Below are 23,675 nucleotides of genomic sequence, written 5' to 3'. Positions count from 1 at the left end.
CTATTTTTTAAAATATGATATCTGACTTGGATTCTTTAGTCTCTTCATTCAGATTGTTCCAGAAACTGACTCCTTTTACAGAAACACAACGTTCCATCATTTTAGTCCTGAATTCTGTTTTTTTGAAAATCACTGTGCCTTTTAACAAATACTGGCTTTCTCTTTTTATTAAGATTAATTGGCAAAGTTTTTTTTATAAGCTTTCAGCATAATTTGCAATATATTCTAATCTACTAATTCATGAAATTTCAATAGTTTTAACTGAAGAAATAATGGATTTGTTGGCTCTCTGTATTGTTTTCTACTAATTACCCTTATTGCTCTTTTTTGCAAAATAAATAACCATACCGACATAAACCACAGGAAAAAAAGGTTGTTTACATCAAAATAACAATTCTTTTACAAATATAACACCATGAACTATGTCACTTGGAACTGAACTAGGTGTGTGCGCATGCTGGCGTTAAAATTTCCCTACAATTTTTTGTGTTTGTGGTCCGCAGTGTAGCAGCTGCCTTTATGCAAGGGATTCCTCTTCCTGTCATGTGTTTCTCCTTCCTGTCATCATGCACTTCTGCCACCTAGTGGCCACCTTTATGGCATTAAAATGCTCTCAACTCTAATCCATTGGTGAGGAGCTGCATCATCACCTCCTTTAGCCTCTCACGCAAAAAAAACAAACGTAAAAGACGTATAAATACGTTGTTGGGATGGGGCGTTCCTGTTTATAAAAAGGTACAACTGCATCTTTGGTACTGAACAAGTTAATCATTTGTGTGTGTGTGTGTGTGTGGTGGGGGGGTTCATTGTTCATAGAATGCACGTGGAACGATGAGCAACTCCTATCTGTCTCCTTTCTCTCTTTTCATAAAGACTGTGGCGTTCACCGATGACGCGTTCAAGCGCACTGTGCGTAGACGAATCTGTGCTTTTATTCCTTTTTTAAGTACGGCTGCTAAAAAGTTGCCAGAAAGAACTCGTAGCAATGTAAGCGGCAGTTAATACGATTGGTAATGTAAAGGTTCCTAGTTAACACGGGTTCGCAGGGGGACCGGTTTAAGGGAGACAACATTACAGCTAGTGAGTCGGGTCAGCGTGTGTAACGATGGAGGTGCCTGCTGCTCGAGTTTACAATGAAGTTGAACCCTAACCGTCCATTCTTTAAAGTTACGTTTGTTTGTAACGTTACAAGCGCAAAGCGAGAACACGCAAACTCCACACGGAGATTCGAATCCAGATCTTCCGGATGTCCTGCCTGTGTGGCCAACATGCTAACCCGAACCACTGGGCCACTGTGCGGCCCCCACCCCGGTAGACAACAAAGAAATATCTGCATCAACACACTTTATTTGTGAAGAAATGAATACAAGACTGTATCAGCACAAGGATTTCGCTCCCTCCACCCACTCGCTGTTCTTGTGTCCGTGGCAAGACACTTCACCCACTTTGCCTCCAGTGCCGCCCACACTGGTCTATGAATGTGAATGAATGTTTGGTGGTGGCGGGAGAGGCCGTGTAGGCGTGTAGGCAGCCACGTTTCCGTCAGACTACACCAGGGCAGCTGTGGATACAGATGTAGAGTACCAGTGACTGAGGAGTGAATGAATAATGGCTTCATTCCATTGTAAAGCGCTTTGGGTAGCTTGAAAAGCGCTATGTAAAATCTAATCCATTATTATTAAAAACCTTTACCTTTTTTATTCACTGGCGTGGGTTTGTAAATGATATCATATATAAATATAAGATATGTGTGAAAATAGACATACAGGTAGAAGAGAACTCAAAAATATACACAGTATAGCCTACCTGTATCGGCAAAATCGGTATTAAAATCCGCCCACCTCAAGCGCTGGTGTGTTACAGCTACACCCCCCACACACCGCCACCACGATGTGGCCACTTACTTGCGTGTGCCTGTGAGTCACCTTACGTCGAATGTTTATGAGCACAATAATTTGCACCCGTGCACAGTGCGGCGCGCGCCCTCCCGCCCACGTCGAACATCAAAGCGCTTACGTCAAGCCCGCCAGGAAGACGACGGCAGACGCCACACTGGCGCCGTTACCGAGGAAGTAAGTGACGATTTTGCGTGAAAGACATTTTTTTATTATTCCTGATTGTGTCGCTTCTTCCGAAGTGTCGCTTCTGCACGAGCTTATAATGCCTCCTTCTCCGCTGCCAGCATGCTGAAGCTGATGGTATTTATGGCCGCCATCAGCACGCTATAAAGCGGAGGGCAGGATGAGCAGCCAGCTGCAGCGGCCATCGGTGCTCGCCTTGGCGGCACTCCTGCTCTGCACATCGCAGGACAGGACTCACGGCGGCAGCTCAGCATCCCCAACAGGGCTGAGAGGCAGGGAGGATTCTGGGATGCAGGGCAGGTGGCGCCATGGCAACAGCAGCCTTGAAGGCACAACGTCCGGCTTCTTCAACAGCAGCCCAGGCGACGCATCCGCTGTGATGTCAGAACAGTCGCCGCCGCTGTGCGCCTACCAGGTGATGGAGGGCGGCATCGGCGGCCCCCTCTGCTTTCGACACACGCTGTCGGGCTACACGTGTCACAAGGCAGACTGCAGGTCAGCCGTGTCTTCGGGGAGGCTAGCGGCAAACATCCTCCTCAACGGCAGCGTGCTGCTACAGTGGAGCCAAGACGGAGACGCCCGAGGGTCACCCGGTCACACGCCATCCAGTCTTTTCGCCGGGCGCCGCCACCGACGTGGAGGCTACGAGTTGAGCTGCCGGTGGAACGGCAGCTACACCCAGTTTGAGTGCGCCGGGGTCCACCTGGGCGCCGGGTGCAGGGACTTCCTGCTGAGCGAGCTGCACGAGAACATCCCCTACCGCGTCTGCCTGAGGGCCCCGGCCCGGAGAGACGAGCGCGGCGACTGCGTGGAGTTCGTCCTGCCGCCGTCCGGGATGCAGGATATCGTCATTGCCATGACGACGGTCGGGGGCGCCATTTGCGTGATGTTGGTCATCATCTGCTTGCTGGTGGCGTACATCACGGAGAACATCATGAGCCCCTCCACGCAGCACACGTACTCCTACCGCACGCGCTCGCGACACTGAGGGTCACCTCAAACATTTGCGCTGCTGCCATCGGACGTCCGCGCGATGCCACCGCCACCCATTGTCCACTTACCACATCAGCGTACTGCAGGGGTGTCCAAAGTGCGGCCCGGGGGTCAGTTTTGGCCTGCAGCTCCTTTTTATTGGCCCTCGGCATATTTTCCAATGTTTGGTTTGGCTAGTTTCACTTAAATTGACCAACAGTGGATTGCTTTTAGCATCTTTAATTCACAAAATGCATCGAAGCGGCCCCGCATCCTTTCGTTTTTATTGCTTGGACACCCCTGACGTACTGGACACGTGACTTAAAGCACAGGAGGTGTGTTTTGTTGTTTTTTTTTAACTGATCCACCTCAGCAAACAAGCGCTAAACCAAATTCTGTGATGCAGCGGAACCTCCAATGTCCAACACCGTCAGATCAATTACCGTACTGACCCCAGTGAAGGACGTCAGCCTTTCTTCCTGTCACTCACACGCGGAGGAGTGTGTCAAGGGGTGTATGATGCTGATTTTAACATCATGTCCAGCAGCTATTATTTATTGCACTTTATTTCCGCTGATTTTCTTTTAGTATGTTTTTTAAAATGATGAGCCATATTGTACTGAGCAGCCAGGACAAAGGGGCAGTGGTGTCCAAAGTGTGGCTCTGCGTATTCATTCATATGATTTTATCATACATTATTGGATTATCATGCTAATAACTATATGCTTTGAATATAAGACGACGCTAAACTATGCTTTTAGCATCTTTAAAAGTACAAAATGTATCAAAGTGCATTCCTCACACCTGCTCTATGGTCTTCATCACATTTCTCCTCCTTTAGTGAAGGCTAATGACATTTGTGGTCGTCATAAGAGGCATTTTCCCCAAAGAATTTAGCTTGGGTTCCACAGCGTTTTGACTCTGGAGGCTCCACTGTCCTCTCCACTCAGTCCATCTGTGTTGCATTCAAGTGTCGTCCGTAATGGAGTGCGTTCATCTGTGCGCCGACAGCATTATACAGCAATATAATTAACCAAATGCTTTGGAGTACAACCCCATTAGCTGATGTTTGCTCAGTGTGCTACGCCTCTTAAGTGTCCAGATTAATTGTGTCCTCGCTGTAAAGACACTCCCGTGAATCAGACGTCCGTCTGACTGCATTTTCCACTAAGGTCTCCACTAATGTACCACTTTGTGAAGGGCAATACAATCTTCAAATACTCTACCAAACACCGTGAATCACAATACCTTTGTGTCCTTCTGTCAGACAATAAAGTATCCGGAGATTATTTCTCGTGTTGCTTTTTTGTGTGCCCGAGAGCGTGGCCGTGTGTTCAACTTCACACGTACAAAACAGCACTAAAAGAACCTCCACAAGGACGTGTCACGATACAAAAATAGGCTTCACTGCATCATCTAATTAGGCTGGTGGCGTTTGTATCCAGTGTCGCTGCAATCGAAACACTGCTACGGCATACAAAATAAACATTGGTGTGCTTTTTGTCTGAATTATGAAAATGAATGTTTGCCTTTTGCTGACATAAGCAGGAATGTAAAACTTGTACACCCATCTTATATTACATATGTTTAGCCCTTAAGACAGGCGTGTCCAAAGTGCCATTAGAGGCCCATGGCTCGGCACAGGTCTTTAATGCCGTCCATGCCTGCTGGACGTGTGGTGTCCTCCACACGGGAATTGGACTGCTGGTGAAGAAAAGACGTCATATTTAATTGCATGCCTTTTGCAGTTTGCAGTTTTTTTATTCACGAAATTCCAGAGTGAAAAAGACTTCCAAATTTGTTTCACATTTATTATTTTGCAAATTACCGTGTTCCCACGATCCATCACAGTTCACCTTCCGCGGGTTTTTTTGTGCAATTTTAGTGTATTTTTTTACCACGTATGAACGTTGTTACAGGCTGAGCCTGGCCCTTTAAGAAGCATTGCATTGTGGGAAGTTGAGTGTTGTAGTTCTGTGCTCTGGGGGGGGTGGCTATGTCTCTTCTGTTTGCACCGCCTATTGTCTCCTGCGTCCTGATTGGCTGTAGACCATTGTCAATCAATCTCCTTTGTGCCGTCTCCTGTTGTGGTCATCGCGAGCAAACTAGCTAACGGTGTGAGCTGCTTGCTAACCGCCAATAAATAGAAGCTAACCGTGTACAGTAACTCTGAACTCTGTATGTTTACAACTTTTCTCCTCGACAAAACCCACAATGTTCTGCACCTCATAGGTGGATCATTAAAATTCAAACGAGAATTGTGATATAATGTTAATGCCTGTCTGAGGAAAGTGTATAAAGTGTATGCTGGGGGGGTTTACAGCCTTAAAACATAATTGTAAAAAAATTGGTTGGCTACTTCACCAATTTCACTTATTGGGAACCTATCCCAGCGATAAACGAGGGAACAAGAGGCGACACAACTCAAACACACTTTAAGAGCAGGGGTGTCCAAAGCAGCAGTTTATATGGCTTGCATCACAACTGATTAAAAAAATCATCATCGTCATTTTATAATTTAAAAATTAACGAGAAAAAGTCATAATTTTACAAAGTCGTAATATGCGGAAAAAACATCATTTTAGTAGCATAAAATATATGAATATTTTAAAAAATTACAAGAATAGCTGGAAATTTAAAAAAAACAGCAGAAATGGGAAAAACATCTGAAATTTTATAACGCGAAGAGAGAAAAAATTCTACTCCAATGACAAAAAGTAGCAATTTTACAAGATGAATGTTGTAATATTGAGGAAAAAAATGCCACTTTAGAAGCATAAAGTTTAATTTTAAATTGTTTTTTAACTTGTAATATTATGACAAACAAAACAACATATGGAAAATTAGGTTGCAGGAAAAAAAAAGCTGATGAGAATAGTCCAAATAAGGGAATAAAGTCATAATTACAAGAACATTTACCTACTGTTGAATTAGTTAGAAAAAAGTTGAATTCTAACGAGAAAAAAGGTGCAAGTTTTACAAGAATAAACTCTTATAAACTGTATAAAGTTGGGGAGAACGTCATAACATTAGGAGAACATTTACCAACTCTATTTAAGATGAAAGTTGAAATATTTGGAAAATGAAAAAACAGTAAAAATGTGGGGGAAAGAGCAAGCGATTGAATGAAGTTTATATTACAATTTGGCTTTTTTTTATCTATCTGCAGTTTTTTTCTCATACAAAACTTCAAAGTGGCCCTTGCATCCTTTCTTTTTTCAGGATGTGGCCCTTGGTGGAAAAGGTTTGGACCCCCCTGCTTTAAGAAAGCGGTCAGCCCCAAGTCAATGTTGATTGAAAAGGAGAAACGACAGTTGAACGTGAATAAATATGACGTGAATGCACCTATTCATTGCTATGACGACTATTTCAATGTCAAATACTTGTCCATTTGAATGCAATAACCTCAATGAGAAAACTCATTCCTTTTACGGACTCGGAAGTTCTTATGGATCTCGATTATCAGTTAAAGCACGAGGCGTTCAAACGCCATCTAGTGACTAACACACGCGCACCCGTCGTTGGGGAAAAAAACGTGTCAGTTGTCTCGCACTGCACAGCTCCTTTAAAAACATAGAAAGTGTCATATAGACGCGTCATATTTGCAAAAAGAGGAATGAATACTGCTGTTATGATGTCCACTAAGATGAAGTATAACATCCAGTACGTTAAAAACCATACTATTAATTATTTTTGCCATCTTATTTGTCATAAAGGCCTGTCCTTCTTACGGCATACCGTGTAAGCAATGTTCATCGGGACTAACCGGTCGGCTCTCAGGTCTTCTCTGCTTCTGTACGGCTTCTTCCGCTTGCCTCGTGCTCTAGATACACGTGCTACCCGCATCATTCCCACATAAAAAAAAAACGTCAGTCATTTAAAGCCAAGATAGATACACGTGTCACGCGCATCATACCGAAAAAAAAAGCCGCCAAAAGGTCATTTAAAGCTATGATAGACATAAACGTCATTTTAAAGGCTGCAAAATTACTGAAAAATCAGGCCATCCTTAATGAGAAATGTCCAATCCACGAAAATAATGGAGCTGGGAACTTGTTCTTCGGTCCACCCATTTCTGGGACACGTGAGCCATGGCTACTAAAGGCACAGTCTTCCTGCATCACTGTCAACTGTGGGAACCATAGACAAAAAATTGCAGTTTTTTTTAGAGGGGAAAAATGACCACGTTTTTTTGACTATATGAATTTCCTTGGAAATTACCATGAAGTGACGTTTATTCATAGCCATGATACTAATTAAGGATTACATGCAAATTGTGGGACAACTAACTTACCTTATGCCTTACATGCAGTCGGTATACAGGCAGGAGAGGAATGGCGAGCACACACCTGGTCGAAACTCTGCATAGCTAACGACTGCGTGTGTATTCTGTAAATTAACATTAGCTACATGTTACTCGCTTGTTAGCATGCCAGAGTAACCAAGACTGTGACAGGATGACAGCTGTGGATGAAATGGGGCAGAGAATCTGGCCGACCTGAATGTTGTTTCCCTTGAAAAGTGCAAAGAGCGCCTCATTTAAACACACTAACACTAACATCGGGTAAATTCCATCACCCAAACGCATGCCTCTTGAAAAAAAACAAACGGGAGGAGGGAAACAAACATACCATTAATGACATCAGTGAGCAGCGTGAAGCTAGCCAAGGACACATGCAACTCAGACAGCAGCAACACAACAAAAAAAATCACATGACAAGAATTGCGTGGATGAAAATCACCCAACGTTAGTGTTCTAGAGTTAAAGGGTCCCCCATGGTACCTTTTTTTTTTATTTTATGTGATATTGTATATTGGGAGATTAAAGAAGAGTGCTACAATATGGCATACAGTGTTGTACTTTTACATAAACTGATGAAAACTATTTTATCCGGGATATTATATGATTAAAAATACTCGAGTCACAGGTTGTCATCAGGCTGCGATTCATATTATCCATCCGCAATGGAAAGTCGTCCCTCGCTACATCGCCGTTCACCTTTCGCAGCCTCGCTCTTTCGCTGATTTTTTTAGTGCATGCTATTTTTTTACAGCATCTGAGTGCACGTTGTGCTAAGGAGGAACCCGCGCATTGTGTTGCGTCCTGATTGGCTGAGGGACGGTAGATCTCTGCTTTTTTGCAGATGATGTGGTCCAGCTGGCTTCATCGAGCCGTGACCTTCTACTCTCACTGGATCGGTTCGCAGCCGAGTGTGAAGCGGCCAGGATGAGAATCAGCACCTCCAAGTCCGAGTCTATGACTCTCGCTCGGAAAAGGGTGGAGTGCCATCTCCGGTTTAGGGATGAGCCCCAAGCGGAGGAGTTTAAGTATCCGCCCGGAGGAGCTGGATGAAGTAGCTAGGGAGATGGACGTCTGGGCTTCCCTGCTTAGGCCGCTGCCCTCGCGACCTGACCTCGGATAAGCGGAAGAAGATGGATGGATGGACTGTAGACCATTGTCAATCAATCTCCTCCGTGCCATGTCTCCTGGTGTTTTCGATTGCTAGCAAACAGCTAGCAGTGTGACTCTGAACTCTGTATGTTTGCAAGTTTTCTCCCCAACAAAACCCACAATGTCGATGAAACGTTCTGCAGCCAAAAGGCAGAGGAGGATGCTAACCATCGCACAAAAAGTTGAGGTCACACTTTACAATAAGGTACACAAAATTACAGTACTTACTGAAGAAGTAATGAAGAACTAATGAGGAAATAAAGAGTAGAGTTACTGAGGAACACATTTAGAGTAGTTACTGAAGAACTTTTGTTTTTGTTTAACTTATTCGAGTTAAGAGAACCCATCATGATCAACCGAGGTTAACGCAACACATAAATAAAGTTTAAAATCCAAAAGAGGTTGTCAGAGCTCTTTGAGTTAACCAGACTTAATTGATTTGACAAGACTAAAACGGGCTGTGGTGTTTTACAATGTGCAGGTATCAATAAGATCGATATACTCAATACACGAGTATGGAAATAAGTCTCCTAGAGTATGGCTAGAAATGAATGAAGCATAAAAAAGGAGCATTTCCATCACATTTACCCCATCCAAGCTTTCGGAAGTTGAGGTGAGCCGGACGGACTTCATGATGCTGGAGTCTACTATACACGACAACACGTATTCATGTATTCAAGCATCTTGGTTTGTTTGCACACAAGCCCACCCGCAGAGAGGTGTGTGTGGCCTTGCTTTTATAGCAAACCACTGGCATCATGGTCACATGTCTGCAAACACCAATCCTTGCACCAAAGGATCTATTTTGATATTTTGTACATGTACATACAGTGGCGGAGCTATGTGGTGGTCACTGGGTGGCCGTGATCGCTCTCCGGCCACCCCATTGGCCATCTAGACAGTTCAGTTATCAACTTATCTCGACTCCTGTGAGAGTAACGGTCCTACCTTGTCCACCCCAATGAAAAATGTTTGGCCACTGTGTACATATGCTAAGAATTACTGCATCTCAGCTTTGTCATAGGTGAAAAAGCATACTATCAACTTCACTTTGTTCTTTTTTTTGTTCAAGCACCATAATTCCCCCCATATTGTGATTCATACCAAAATAAAAAACCTACATTCCAAGAGCGCTTGCCATTTTTTGTGGAGTTATATGCACAAATGCCGAAAATGGTCTTATCTCGCAATGTTAAAGAATCCTTTCAAACATTCCTGGATCAAGACGGATAACCCCAAAATGTAATCAGTTCTTCCATATCCCATTTCCGACAATTCGTAAAAATCTCACCCAAATCCATTCAGAACTTGTCACGTTATTTTGAACACAAACAGACAAACAAAACAGGTAAACGCCGGCAAAAACATAACGTCCGCGCTTGCGTTTGGCGGAGGTAATGATCATATTTAGGATCCATGCCGTGTGTATTTAATCTCGGTCAAAGAATACTTAATTCAATTCTGAACTAGTCTATACTTCGTGAGTTTTGTTATTATTTTACAAAACGCAAAGGTTCTTCAAAACGTAGGCTGACGTCGCATAAGCAATGCACGACATGACGCCGCCCACCGCTGACGTCACGATGATAAGTACTTTTCTCAGCAAGAGCTTCCGCCATTTTAACTTCCTGCTTTCAAAGGAGGAGAGAAATCACTCGAACAGTACTCGAAGCGCTCGACCGTTTCGTTTAACATAGGGGGTGATTTTGTTTCTTTTTTTCTGAAAGGGGACACAATCAAACGACTCCGAGTGGTTTCCAACCGTTCGAGTAGTTTACTTTCAGCCGGAGAGTCGCAATGCCGAGCCACCCGCTGCGAGTAGCGGTTGTGTGCTCGAGCAACCAGAACCGCAGTATGGAAGCGCACAATATCCTCAGGTAAAGAGGGGCCAGCCGGGGAAAGAAGACGACCAAACGACGACGACGACATGAACGAAAATGTTCCTTTATCGAATTGTGTTGCGAAGAGGTTACCAGTCGCCGACATGGCAGACTTGCCGGGCCTCCGCAGTCCCAACAATGGACTCTTCTTTGAGTGCAGTGTCACGCCGGCTGTTGAGCTGTCATTTTAAAAGCTTCTCATTTTGAAATAGCAGAATCCCTACACAGTTTCATTTTTAATCGAGACTGTTTCAATAGTCGGGCAATTTTTTTTAATTATTTTTTATAACCATTAATGTTGACAGCGCGCCCTCTAGGTGGAAAAGTTCCGGAAGGAGGTAACTGCAGTCCAGCGGCTTTTCATGACGTAACAGCGCAGTGCTGCCCCCTGTGGTCACTCACATTTTGAGTTTATTTCCCAGTGTAGTTTTTGAAAGCACCTTGTGAGTTTTTGTAGGCGTCTCAATGGCGTTGCAGTGACAGTCAGCTGAAATAAAACCAAGATTTAATTGTGCTATCTATATATTAGTATTTGAGACAAGAGGTTAATCAAGTTTTACAGCCATGCTTCCAAGACTGTTTTGTTACCTCGCTTGCAAACTGTCTGAAGAAATGTTAACTAATTTCCACATTTGTGCTTACTCCTCTCTTGCAGTAAACGTGGATTTGACGTGCGTTCATTTGGGACTGGGACTCACGTGAAGCTACCTGGCCCTGCCCCAGACAAGCCGAATGTGTACGACTTCAAAACAACATATGAACAGATGTACAACGACTTGGTCCGCAAGGACAAGGAACTGTATCCCCACCTCTCTTTCTCCCTCCCTCACACGCACACACACTGACACAAGCTGGATAAGTATCAACATGTACATACATCTTTTTTAGGTCATTCAAATATGGACACAAGGAAAGTGGATGCTGACTGGTAAATTGCATGCCAGGAACCTTTTTTTTTTTTTTTAGTAAAAGCTTTTCTTGACATTTAAAGACATGTTGCAAAATGCTAGTTGTGTTGAAGTAAATGACCGACAATTAAAATAATGGAGATGTTTCAGAAAGGAGTGACCGTGAGTCGAATCTATTCCGTTTCTGACAGCAAATAAAGGGTGATAGTCATTAAATCAGGCAACCAAATCAAGCTAACGTCCACATGTTGCCCGGTGCTAATGAGTTTGCTTATTTAATGGGAGATGGTGAAGCTTAACTCTTTTTTTGGCACATAACTTTATTAGGATCAGTCCCATAAAACTAATACTTAAAAATAATTTAAAAAAAATTACTATTTGGTATCTCATAATGCATGTATAGGAAAACGTGTATGGTTGCAAATGGGTGATTTTAACGGAAAGTATTTTGACTTGGTCCATTTTATAAGAGTATGTGGAGAATTTTGATTTTTCACATGTAACCCTTACAGAGAAGATATATATATATTTTGTATGCATACTTAAAAATACTAATCGGATGCAACATTGGGTAGATCTGCATGATCCAAGACAGTAACTATTATATTTTGTGAATTTATTTGAGGCAGAAATGCTGAGTGTGTGGATGTTCCTTGTGAAGTGTCTACAATTTCCCAAAGTGCACCAGAAAGAAGTATAGTCATCTGTCAGTGTTTTAACCAAAGGGGGGTTTCTTGATGCATTTTAATACCAAAATCTGTTTATTCCCAAATCTTGGAATATCTAATAGTCCACATAGAATAGCAGTAAAGTTGAGGATGCAACCCAGAATTGACTTTATAGCACTAATGTGTTAAAATATATACCTAATATGCCTTTTTCTTCGATGGACTTACGTAATCGTTGGTCCTCTACTAATGCATGTTCCCGAGGGCTACCACTAGAGGGTGCTGCAGCTCAGGTCAAGCTGACTGCAAAGCTGCATCTGCTGCTATGAGAGGCCCAAGCATCCAAACCTGTAACACAAAAAATGCTAGAATGCACCAGTTCCCATGCACTAGTGCATTCCCAATGTGACTTGGCTTTACTGTACCACCTTCATATGTTCCTTGACACCCCCCACCCTCCGCAGATACACACAGAATGGAATCCTACACATGCTTGACCGCAACAAGCGAATCAAGTCCAACCCGGAGCGCTTCCAGAAGTGCAAGGAAAAGTTTGACCTGGTCATCACCTGCGAGGAGCGTGTGTATGACCAAGTACTGGAGGGTGAGCGAGGCCTTCCTGTCTCCACTCTATTTTTCTTTCTGGCGAATTGCGGCTCACCATTTGTCCATCCTTTCTTTCACCAGATCTCAACTCGAGGGAGCAGGAGACCCTGCAACCCGTACACGTCATCAACGTAGACATTCAGGACAACCACGAGGAAGCAACGCTGGGCGCCTTCCTCATCTGTGAGCTGTGTCAATGTGTGAGTGTCGGCTAGACGGAGCACACTGCACATGTCTCCTCCACTGTACTTTTTATTAGGTACACCCGTACCATCAACCAGTACAAGGGCTGCATGAGAAGATGACAATGTTGATTTTTGTGGTTTGTCATTTGCATTGGGGGGGGGGGGCTGGAAATAGCATTTGTGGCGCCCCCTGTGGCTTGTGCTCCAAATGCTTAGGAAACATGCTAGCAGGCATCCTCAAAGGTTTATAAGCATTTGGCAAGCAGTGAATGACTTATGGACAATAAGCGTCTTGCTTGATGGCGGCTGTGGTCAATCATGTCAATCTGAGTTATGGAGTGAAAATTTGAGACCTGGCAAAACAGTAGGGATGCATGTTTTGATGCATTTTCACCCTTTTGTGTGCAGCCTTTTAGGAGTAGACAGCCTAACTCTACATGTCCTCATTTTTTCTACATAAGTGTGTCTAAACACTACTACACCGCTTCCAGTGGAAAATGTATATAGAATTATATTTTATATTTTACAAATAAAGATATTGTGTAATGATATTTTCATCTATAATAAACATATTTAAATTCAGATCTTTTTGTCGGTGTCAATCAAACCTGAGCCTTAACGTCTTGGTGAAAGGCTGGTGCAGGTGTACCTAATGAGGTGTCCGGTTAGTGTGGAACTCTAAAAGGGTACGTTTGATGCTGGTATTGGCCCACCAGCACATGTGTCTAAAGCCACTTAATTTTCCAAAAAATAATGACTTGTTTTGTGTTTGTTTTTTTCTTTTATGACGTTCTTTTTTTAATATTTGGACTTTATTCTCGTAACATAACTTTACAGCACTTAAAAAAAAAAATTACCACTTCGTTATTTAGTTTTTCATCATATGACAACTTTTTTTTAATGTCAACTTTATACTACTAAAATGACGCTAATTTTCCCTCACAATGTTACGACATTCTTGTAAAATTAGGACGTTTTCTTGTTAAATTGTAATTTTTTTTCCTTTGTATTTTCACTGTATTCTTGTAAAATTACTACTGAATTTTACATTTTTGCTGCTTTTTTTTCTTTTGAGTTTTCTATTATATTTGTAGAGTGTGCCATAGGCTGCACTTTGTCTAAAGCAATTCACTTTTCTCTTTGAATTTCAAATCTAATGATGAGGCCGTCCCCCCCCCCCCATTTTGTGTTGTGCAGATCCAACACACGGACGACATGGAGAATGAAATAGACGAGCTGCTGCAAGAGTTTGAGGACAAGAGCAACAGGCCTTTCCTTCACACGGTCTGCTTCTACTGACCTGGCCTGCAATAAGCACACACACACACACACACACACACACACACCCAAACACTCGCTCTCGCACGTCGCATGTGACGTGCACACGTAGAGCTTTGTGACAGGACCTGGCTGAGGTATGATGTGTAAGCAGCGGTGCGGCTTGCCTCAATGCAGAGGTGCTGCCTTTCGCCTTTTACTCCTGCTCATCAAGGTCAAACCACGCCCCCTCAGGGAGCGCCGTGATGTCACGGCTAGTCCCAACATTTGACGCTCTGATTTGCTCCAGTGCATCGTAATTATGCTTTTTTTTTTGTGATCTCTAGTGGTGATTGCTATTTTAGTGGGCTCCTGCACCTCTGTAAATGTTTTATTGAGCCATGCAGGATGGACAATGAACTGAAAGAAATGTTTGTGTTGTGGATTAGTTCCGTTAAAAATTCGAGCTGATGAATAACCAAACCTCGACGTCCTCCCCGAGTGTATTTTGATATTCAAATGATGATGCTGTCTTTCAGGGCGTACCTCTTTCTTTCTTTTTTTTCTTTTGTATATGTTCTTATATAAGAAAATGATGCATTGTCAGCTCAGAGTGCCTGATTTGTACATAGGAATCTACTAAAAGAATCTAAGAATCATTTGTGGCTCAATTGTTGTTTCTGTAGGATCCTGGTCACATGAGCGTGTCCTGTGACGGCTTCACCCTTGTTGCATGAAACGCTTTGCATTCAGGCCAGCAAATTGTGCTCATCTAATCCTAAGTCTAAATGCAGTGGCCCACCACAGACACATTTGGAGCGCCACAGATAGATTGGTGCCAGCTGTCGTGTGGAAAACAATGAAGTAGGAATAGTCTACATGTATTTTCATCCACATCTTAGTGCATGCATGTTAGTCTTTTATCCCCGATAATCAGGAATGCAGCAGCTCATGTTGATTTCCAGGGAATGGACTCTTGCCACCATTTGATCGTTATTTTAATTTCAGCAGTACTTCAATTGAGGCACTTAAAAAAAAAAAAATAGCCTGTTTTCTGTGGTAACTGCAGCTGCCACAAACGTCATTTCAATGTCGTACGTCAGGGCTGTCCAAACTTTCCAGTGAGGGCCACATAGTGAGAAAGGAATTTTGTCTGATATATGCCTATTAGTATGAATGTCACTCTTTACTCTTTTTCTCTTTTTTGCTGTTCTTAATTTCCCAAACGTTTCAACTTTGTACATTTTTTTTATGACTTTGCCAAAAATTTTGGCTTTGTTCCTATAATAATGTAACTTTTTTCCCCTATTTAATTTTCCAAAAAATATTTTGTTCCTCATATTACAACTTTGAAAAAACACTTTCTGTAATAGTTCAATTCGATGCTGTTAAAACATTTTTCGTTACGAGCTTATTCTTGTAAAATTGCTACTTTTCTTCACGTTAGAATACAACTTTTTCTTAATCGTTTGACTTTATTCTTGTAAAGTTACAGCTGTTTTTTCCATATTCTGCAGGGGTTTTTTTTTTTTCAATTTTCCAACTATTTCAAGTTTCTTTTTGTACATTTTCTTCTTGTAATTAGCTTTAATCCCTCATTTTGACTTCTCATAACCTTTTCCACAATTTGGTTAATTTTCCAAAAATTACAACTCTTACTAAAAAAAAAAAAAGGAATATTTATACTTTATGCTACTAAAATGACATTTTTCCTCATTGTTATTCTCATAAAATTTTACTTTTTCTCGTTAGATTACAACTTTTTTTCGTAATATTTGGATGTTATTTTTGTAAAACTGCTGTTTCCATTTTTACTTTGTTGTGAAATAATTTTATAATTGGGCTACTTCGGGCACCCCTGATGAAACAGATGAACGGTTATAGTGGTTCTAAAAAACATCACTTTAATCATTCTTCTCTCCATTGTGCACATTTTCTATGAGGTTACAGACAGGCAAGGTTAGTTTCCTCCCACAACACAATCATATGAGCCAGTCAAGGAGAGTCCCCAACATGTCTTAGGACACAATGACAATGACTCGTTCAAGATTGATGATTCACATATTTCATCCACAAATCAAACCGGAGTTCCATCTTTTGGAGGAGAGCCGGCCTTGTCCCCTCTGTCCATGACGCCTTCACTGCCAGGGGCAGGCCGGTTGAAACCAGCTTTGACAGCTTCTTCACAGCCCGCTCCGACTGGGGAAGAAGAGCTTTGAGGCTGTGCTGTCCTCTGTTGAGGTAGACTGTCACCTTGGAGGAGCGGCGTGATCACCTCCTGCGCCTGAGGCGTCTCGCTGAGGGGCAGATTGAAGCCCATTTTACTTCCGCCGGCGCCCCCTGCTGGCGGGGGAGTGAGGGTCTTGGTCTGAGCCTCCTCTTCGGCACGCAGCCAGTCCATCTTCTGCTGGTGCTGCTTGACGGCGTCATCCACGCGGGCGTCGATCATGGCCTCCGTCAGAACGCCGTCCTCAGAGGAATAAGCCGCTGCCTGTGATGAGACATCAGGGGGGTCGTCAGCCAGGCTTTTTTGTTTACTTTCAACTGGGATATTTCTGACTTCAACGCAGCACAATTTGTCAGTGCCAAGACTGATATCACTGCAATGCAATATGGTAGCACTCAGTGCTGTGGTGTGGGAATTCTTTAAAAATAAAAAATAAATCACATAAAAGTGTGCTAAGTCCAGACCATGGGCCCTTTGTGGGCCCTTAAAAAAAATTAAATTAACATACCATCCATCAGATCATTGCAAAGAATGATTAATGCCACAGAAAAAAATGTTAGACAAAAAAAGTTATTGTTAAAAAAAAAATAGCAGCCCGTCATTAAAATCATAATTTAATGGCTTATTATTTTAAAAATTAATCAGAAATTCTCTGTATATTATCTCATTTTTCTTGTTTACAATTAAAATCAGATTGAAAAACTTGACTGGTAAATTATAATTGTTTTTATTTTAATGTATTTTTATTTTGTGAAAAATGTATTTTTTTTTTAAATAGCAGTGAAAAATGCACTGTTCTAGTTAGTATTTCTGTGCTATTTGGATACTCAGGAGTAATTTACTCATTAATTTCAAATGTCAAAGACAATAAAAAAAAAGTCTACTTAAAAAAATTATTAAAAATGGTTATTAATATCAATACCCAAATCATGTGTGATAATTGCAGAATTAGATATATGTCATTCTAAAAATACAAAAATGTATTGGTCTTTATTTTAGTCTTGGCCTACATTTGATTGGTTTTAATTGGTGATGAATAAAAAAAAAAAAGAAGACCATTAAAAGCGGCCCCCGCATCCTTTCATTTTTCTGGATGCGGCCCACAGTGGGAAAAGTGTGAACACTTCTGATATCAGGCAAACTTGTCAGACCACGGCGCTTGATGCCATCTTTGGAGGACATACAGTACTCTACCTGCCAGGCCACCCCCAACTTGGAGATCTCTCTGCCGGACATGCCTTCTGCCCGCTTGGCTATCTCGGAGCATTTTTTACCGTAATCGAACTGTGCTAGCTTCATCCTCCTGCGAGAAGACAAGATATTACAAGCTTAAGTAGCATTATGTGACCGACAGATTGAAAAAAACAAAACAAAAACAAAACACTGCAGGGACACAGTCTGCCCTTTTTAATGAAAATTGTACTCACTGTCTCCCTCCGGTGGCGGGCTCGAGCACATATCTGTCAAAGTACAAGCGGACCAGCCTCTCTCGCTCCTCCAGCCCTGGCAGAGCGAAGTTGACTATTTCATCGATACGGTCGTTGATGGCCCAGTCAAACTGCTCGGGTTGGTTACTGGCCAACACCAGCATGAACCTTGATGGGGAAAGAAGCAACCAAATACTTAAGAGATGTGAAGGGCGCTTACGTGTTGTAGAGCCGGGCGGAGGAGAACGTCACCTGTTGCTCTGTTCTCCGGTACGATACAAGAAGGCGTTCAAAGTGGCTCGGAGATCTTCACTGATCTTCTCCTGCAGACAGCACCCACAAAAGACGACAAGTTATGTCGGGTCGGGTTAGTTTGGAGCGCAAATGTTGCATAAAAAAAAAGAAAAAAAGGAAATAGACATAAAACTGTGACAACTTACGGTGGATCTCTTGCGAAGGAATGCGTCAGCTTCATCTACAAACAACAGCAGGCTGGAACACAGTAAACATTTCTTAAGTAACTCCCGTACCAGTAATCATCATTAACTCTCAGGAGCCCACTTGCCTTTCAAGGCAAATCAGTATTCTAACAAGTATTTCACTCCATTTTACTTTCTTCTTTGCTAAATTCGTGCAGGTTTTTTAATTATACATAAAAAATTTTAAAAAAAAGTGTGTGTGTGCGCGTATATATATATATATATATATATATATATATATATATATATATATATATATATAAAAATATGACATATAAAAGAAAATACTTTCTCGTTTTACTTTTTTTTAACAAATGATTATAAATAATATTTAAGAACATTAATAAATGAAATAAACAAAAAGATGCTTAACCTTTTTTCCATTAAAAAAAGTAAACAACATTTTTAATTTAAAAAAATATATCTTTTATTATAAAATGCGTTTTACATTTTAATTGTTTTTTAGATATATGTATAAATGTATATATTTTATTATAAAATATATATAATAAAATACTCGTTTTAAATAAAAAAAACATATTAATAAATCAATATTTTATTTTAAAAAGATTTTTAGCCTTTTTTATTTCAAAAAGCAAACAAACGATAGAAAACTAGTCATTTAAAAAGGCCACTTAACCTTATTAATTTTAAAAATAAATATTTTGGTTTTAAAAATTACACACACACATATATATATATATATATATATATATATAGATAATGTATATATATTTTTTTAATTTTAATTGATTTTTAGATAATTTTAATTTATTTATTCAATTAAAACAATGTTAAGTACCTTTTTTACACTTATTTTCTACAATTTTTTTTAACTTTTACTTTACTTTTTCTTACTTTCATTATTATTATTTATTTATATAATTGATTTATTTTCTTTAAAAAGTCTCATTTTATTATTATTATTATTCATTTTGCATTATATAATTAATGTATTTATTTTATTAATATTATTTATTTAGGTGAGGTCGCTTACCCGCGTCGGCTGGTGTTGGCCCAGTCAAAGACTTTGTGCATGGCGGTCACACCGTCGCGGCCCATGGGCGCCACGTCGCCGCCCGTCATAATTGCATAGTCCATCCCAGAATGCATTGCCAGCTTCTGCTCCAGAAAGACACGCGTGTTCCAGCTGAAGCTGATGGAGGTGCATTGCTTTGTCAGAGACGGCGTACCTTAGCAAACAGGGTCTTGCCGGTGCCTGGGGGGCCGTACATCAGGATGTTCCTGTACAGGCCGTTGTTCTGCCTGGTGTTTCTTGTTGCTATGGCGATGTCACGCACGCGCTCCTCCAGGGTAGGCTAGAAGGGTTAAAAAAAAAAAAAAACCCTCTCGTAATCAATATTTGATTGTACGTTTGTGGTGTGATGTGCTTACGTTGAGAACAACTCCTTCAAGAGCATCTTGAGGTTTGCTCTTCAGCCGCTTGGCCGTCTAAAAAGAAACATTTCAGTCAAAAGAAACTTTGAATAAAACAAAACACGTCTGCGTGAATTGAAACACTACCTTGACCGGGTGCTTCATCGCCTCCCCCACAGTGAATCTGGACGTCTCTCGCACCAAAGATGGCTTCCCCAGCCTGGCCTCGATGTAACGACCCGCCACTCCGGTGGCGTTGCGGGCTGAGTACACCCCCACTGCTAAAAGCGTCAGTCCAGCCACCTGGTCAGCGTGAGGACAGATGGTCCGATGTTACTGCGACGATTCCTTGTCACGATACCCCTCAGTTACACTCTCACGCTTCGCAACTAAAGCGCACATGAACATCCAGATCCAGATCTTTCATGCTCGCTGTGACTTGACAGGCCTGTTTTCCGTTTCTCACGTCATCTTTCCACATCACAGGTCAAAGAGTCAGTGAACTGAAAAGAAGCGGATGACTTACGGTGGCGGTGACTTTGTCCCAGTCGGACACAAAGGCTCGGAATCCTTCTCCAAACACGGCGCCTGCCGTCCTAAAAGCGGTAGGCATGTACGTTAACGTCTGCATGACAACAGCAAGACATTTTATGAGGCATCAGTTTGCAGCTGTACCTAATGTTGTGGCCTGAGCGTCCTCACCAGGGATATTCAACTAAAGTTTTCTGGGGGAGGGGGGCACTTATTAAAACTACAGACCCTTCACTTGCATTCTTATGATGTAAAAAGCATCAATATCATAACTTCAATATTAATATCATCATAACTTAATATGACTACGCTGGTCAAAGATCATCTATAAAACAGCAAAAACACTAGCCAAAGATCCACAGAAAATCTACAGAAAAGATGTTTTTAAGGATCTGCCCTTTTTAAGGATCTACTGCAAAAACACTCAAAGATCCTCTATTTGCCTGAAGAACTTTGCTGTTTTCAAGGACCTACAGCAAAAGCGTTAATCACAGATCACCTAAATGTCAAGAGCGCTCTCCTGTTACTAGGATGCAAATCCACTCATCAAAGACCCTCTATACGACACAAGCGCTCTGCTGTCTTTCAGGACCTAATCCAAAAACGCTTGTCAAAGATCCTCTATATGCCAGGAGCGCTCTGCTGACTTTGAGGACCTACTGCAAAAACACTCGCAAATTAAAGACTCTCTGTATTACAGAAGAGCACTGCTGTTTTTAAGGATCTAATGCAACAACCCTAACCAAAGATCCTCTATATGACAGACGCGCTCTGCTGACTTTGCGGACCTACTGCAAAAACACTACTCAAGTCAAAGATCCTCTATATGGCAGGACCACACAGCTGTTTATGGACCTGCAGCAACAATGCTATTCAAAGATCCTTTTTACGACAGAAGCATTCTGCTGACTTTGAGGGCCTGCTGCAAAAACACTAGACAGTCAAAGATCGTCTATATAACAGAGGAGCACTGCTGTTTTAAAGGCTCTACCGCAAAAACACCAGTCAAAGATCCTCTATATGACAGCATTTAGGAACTACTGCAACAACACTAGTCAAAGATCCTCTATTTGATCAGAGTGCCCTGGTGTTTTCCGAATCTGCAGCAAAAACTAAGTGTACGTTTTTGAACTGAGCTGTGTGTCGTTGGGTGGGTCTGATGACATTTGCAGGATTTGGTCCGCAGGCCAGCGGTTGAAAACCCCACGGTCTAAACCGCCCTGTCTTACTTGATGGACTCCAGGACCGTCTGTCGGTGCTCCGCAGCCTTCAGGCGGATTTGCTCGCGTATGATGTCGGCGTTCTCTCTCTCCACGCGCGCTCGCGCCTTAGACTCGGCCTCGATGCGCAGCATCTCGTTCTTGTGCCTCAGCTCCATCTCATGCTCGATGGTGGCTGTCGTGGAAGGAAGACGTCGTCAGCCTTCAGAGACACACCTGCCATCAATGAATCCGTCACGCTCGTACCTTTCCGCATGGCTTCCTGTTTCTGGACAGACTCTTCCTGCTTGCGAAGGTTGTCCTCATTCAGCATTTGCTGAGGGAAGAAACACTCATTAACATTAACATAACCCCCCCCTGCACAGATAGATTGCAGTACTGTGGGGAAACACCGCAAATGCCTGTACTGTTTGGCGTCTTTGCTTTAACCCCACCTCACCTGTTGTCTCAGTTGGTCCTCGTAACGCTGCCTGGCCAGCTTGTCCTGGTACTGAGCTCTCTGGTGAGACAGGAAGGATAAGCATCAACTTCACAATAAAAGAGGAAGCGTGTTGAACAGAAAAAAACTTTACTGCTTGATGCTGCTTGGTCTCCTCATTCAGAGTTTTCCTCCTCTCTTCTCCCTGCACTCGTATCTGGTCGCCTTTCAGCTGTTCCACCGCTGCTTCGTACTCCTGTCATGGCGGAAAATAGCATATAGGAACGTTAAAGTAGGAACGCTAAAGTTGCGTTTACAGCAAAGTTTGTTAGCACGTTTTTCTGGCTGTGTGCGCTTGCTTTGAGTTTTAGGTACTCATGAATTAAAGGTTCAGTACCTCACATTTCTACAGCTATTTTATGATATCTTTTCAGAGGACAACGCTGAAGAAATGGCCAGGCACCCATTTTAATCAGACCAAAAATGATACACGTGAACGCACCCTTAGTTTGAAAGAACTCCGCAAACCAAATAACTTGCGGCATGGTGTTCTAATTTATTGAGATGGACCTGTATATTACATCGCACACCGCATGTGAGAAGCATGCATTTCATGCATTCAGACCATTACAATTCAAGCCATGAACCTTACTGTACCTTCATTTTGCTCTGATGCTCCATCTGGGTGGTCTGCTCCTGCATGCGAGCCAATTCCAGCGCTTCTTTGGCATGTCCTGCATGGATGTGACAGAGACAGACATCAGCATAATAGTGTAGCTTAGCTTACCTTAGTTTAGCAATTGCAACCTGTTAATGCTTCACAAGCCATGACCTTTATTTTGAAGGGAAGGGACGCCCTTTAACCCTTTAACCCTGTCATTTTGAATTAAACACAGTGAAATGATTGCTATTGATTAACATTGCTAGTAGCTGTTAGCATGGAATAATAATGTACACTTGTGGGAGGACTGGTAGGTTTCTATGAGGGTCGTTCCGAATCTTTGAGGGTCGTTCCGAAAGTATGAACCAAAAGGCAGTTGTGTGTTATGGCCAAGCCGTTCCAAAAAGAGCATACAGCCCCCACCTATTCTCTGTCTGAACACTTACGGGATTTGTCGAGCTCCTTGGCCGCCTGAGCAGCCCTCTCCAGCCCGGTGGGGTCGAAATTGCTCCATTTGTCCTTGGGTTTATCTCCACCGCCACTGGACCCTCCGGCAGGCGGCGGCGGTGGAGGCTGAAGCGGCAGGCCAGGGGGAGGCTCAGGTTGTCCCTTGTTTAGGCCGAAGAGCCACGACATTTTCGGGACTAAAAAGAGTGTAATTTAGGCAGTTATGGAAGAGATGGAGGAATGTGCCTAGGATCTGTCACTGCACTTCCTGCACGCGCGTGCCACTCGGCAGAGCTCTGCGCATGCGCAGCACAAAGGACCGGTATGGCTGAGGGACAACAACGACGATTGGCCCTGAGTGAGTATTCTTTCTTTTCATTGGCTAACGTGACTGCAGAGGTCATTCGTATGAACCCCACCCAGACAGGATATGGTAGCTGTGAAGTGACAAAATGTATACTACTCTCTTTAAAGGACATGTCGGTTTTATTGCGTCAGGTTTGACTTTGCTGGATGCCCTTAGTTAGCTCTGAACTGGGAAAAAGAACCATATTAATTTATATGTTTATGTATCTCTGTTATATAAACGAATCACATAAAGCATCCACCCATCCATTTTCTATAACGCTTGCTATCATTAGGGTCATGGTTGAGCTGGAACCTATCCCAGCTGAGTTTTGGAAGAGAGGCGGAGTACACCCTGGAATGGTCACCAGTCAGTCACAGGACACATATAAAATAAAGGACCATTCACACCTGTGGACAAGGTAAGTCTCAAATGAAACCTAAAATGTAGAACATTTTTCCTGACTATGAGGTTGCCATGCTAACCACAGGTCCCCACGCAGCCATCCTAACATAATTAAATAGTAATTGTGT

At 42.4% G+C, this 23,675-nt stretch overlaps 3 protein-coding genes and 1 long non-coding RNA gene across 4 annotated transcripts; 2 read left to right on the top strand and 2 right to left on the bottom strand.

Annotated features, from left to right (window-relative positions):
- The first annotated feature begins 1,889 nt into the window (after positions 1–1,889).
- On the top strand, positions 1,890–6,322 carry fndc10 (fibronectin type III domain containing 10). The gene is made up of 2 exons (XM_054785189.1): positions 1,890–2,072; positions 2,183–6,322. Exon 2 carries the CDS (start codon positions 2,242–2,244, stop codon positions 3,067–3,069), a length of 828 nt encoding a protein of 275 aa, XP_054641164.1. The 5' UTR covers positions 1,890–2,072; positions 2,183–2,241; the 3' UTR covers positions 3,070–6,322.
- Positions 6,323–7,146: 824 nt separating this feature from the next.
- Positions 7,147–10,512, bottom strand: LOC129186696 (uncharacterized). Its single transcript, XR_008572280.1, has 3 exons — positions 10,479–10,512; positions 7,348–7,442; positions 7,147–7,183 (listed from the first exon to the last, which is right to left on the bottom strand). It is a non-coding gene; the product is annotated as an uncharacterized LOC129186696 (long non-coding RNA).
- Positions 10,119–16,839, top strand: ssu72 (SSU72 homolog, RNA polymerase II CTD phosphatase). The gene is made up of 5 exons (XM_054785191.1): positions 10,119–10,382; positions 11,041–11,184; positions 12,426–12,565; positions 12,649–12,767; positions 13,950–16,839. The coding sequence occupies exons 1-5, from the start codon at positions 10,303–10,305 to the stop codon at positions 14,049–14,051; spliced, it is 585 nt and encodes a 194-aa protein (XP_054641166.1). The 5' UTR covers positions 10,119–10,302; the 3' UTR covers positions 14,052–16,839.
- atad3 (ATPase family AAA domain containing 3) lies at positions 15,904–23,079 on the bottom strand. The gene is made up of 16 exons (XM_054785188.1): positions 22,796–23,079; positions 22,346–22,422; positions 21,843–21,944; positions 21,710–21,769; positions 21,517–21,586; positions 21,280–21,445; positions 20,046–20,115; positions 19,667–19,822; positions 19,538–19,594; positions 19,336–19,461; positions 19,140–19,264; positions 18,104–18,155; positions 17,916–17,986; positions 17,664–17,831; positions 17,431–17,539; positions 15,904–16,500 (listed from the first exon to the last, which is right to left on the bottom strand). The coding sequence occupies exons 1-16, from the start codon at positions 22,983–22,985 to the stop codon at positions 16,087–16,089; spliced, it is 2,013 nt and encodes a 670-aa protein (XP_054641163.1). The 5' UTR covers positions 22,986–23,079; the 3' UTR covers positions 15,904–16,086.
- Positions 23,080–23,675: the final 596 nt, after the last annotated feature.

Source organism: Dunckerocampus dactyliophorus, chromosome 8, assembly GCF_027744805.1.
Source record: "Dunckerocampus dactyliophorus isolate RoL2022-P2 chromosome 8, RoL_Ddac_1.1, whole genome shotgun sequence".
In the NCBI taxonomy this organism is placed as follows: Eukaryota; Metazoa; Chordata; class Actinopteri; order Syngnathiformes; family Syngnathidae; genus Dunckerocampus; species Dunckerocampus dactyliophorus.
This window is presented reverse-complemented; position numbering and strand designations above follow the sequence as displayed.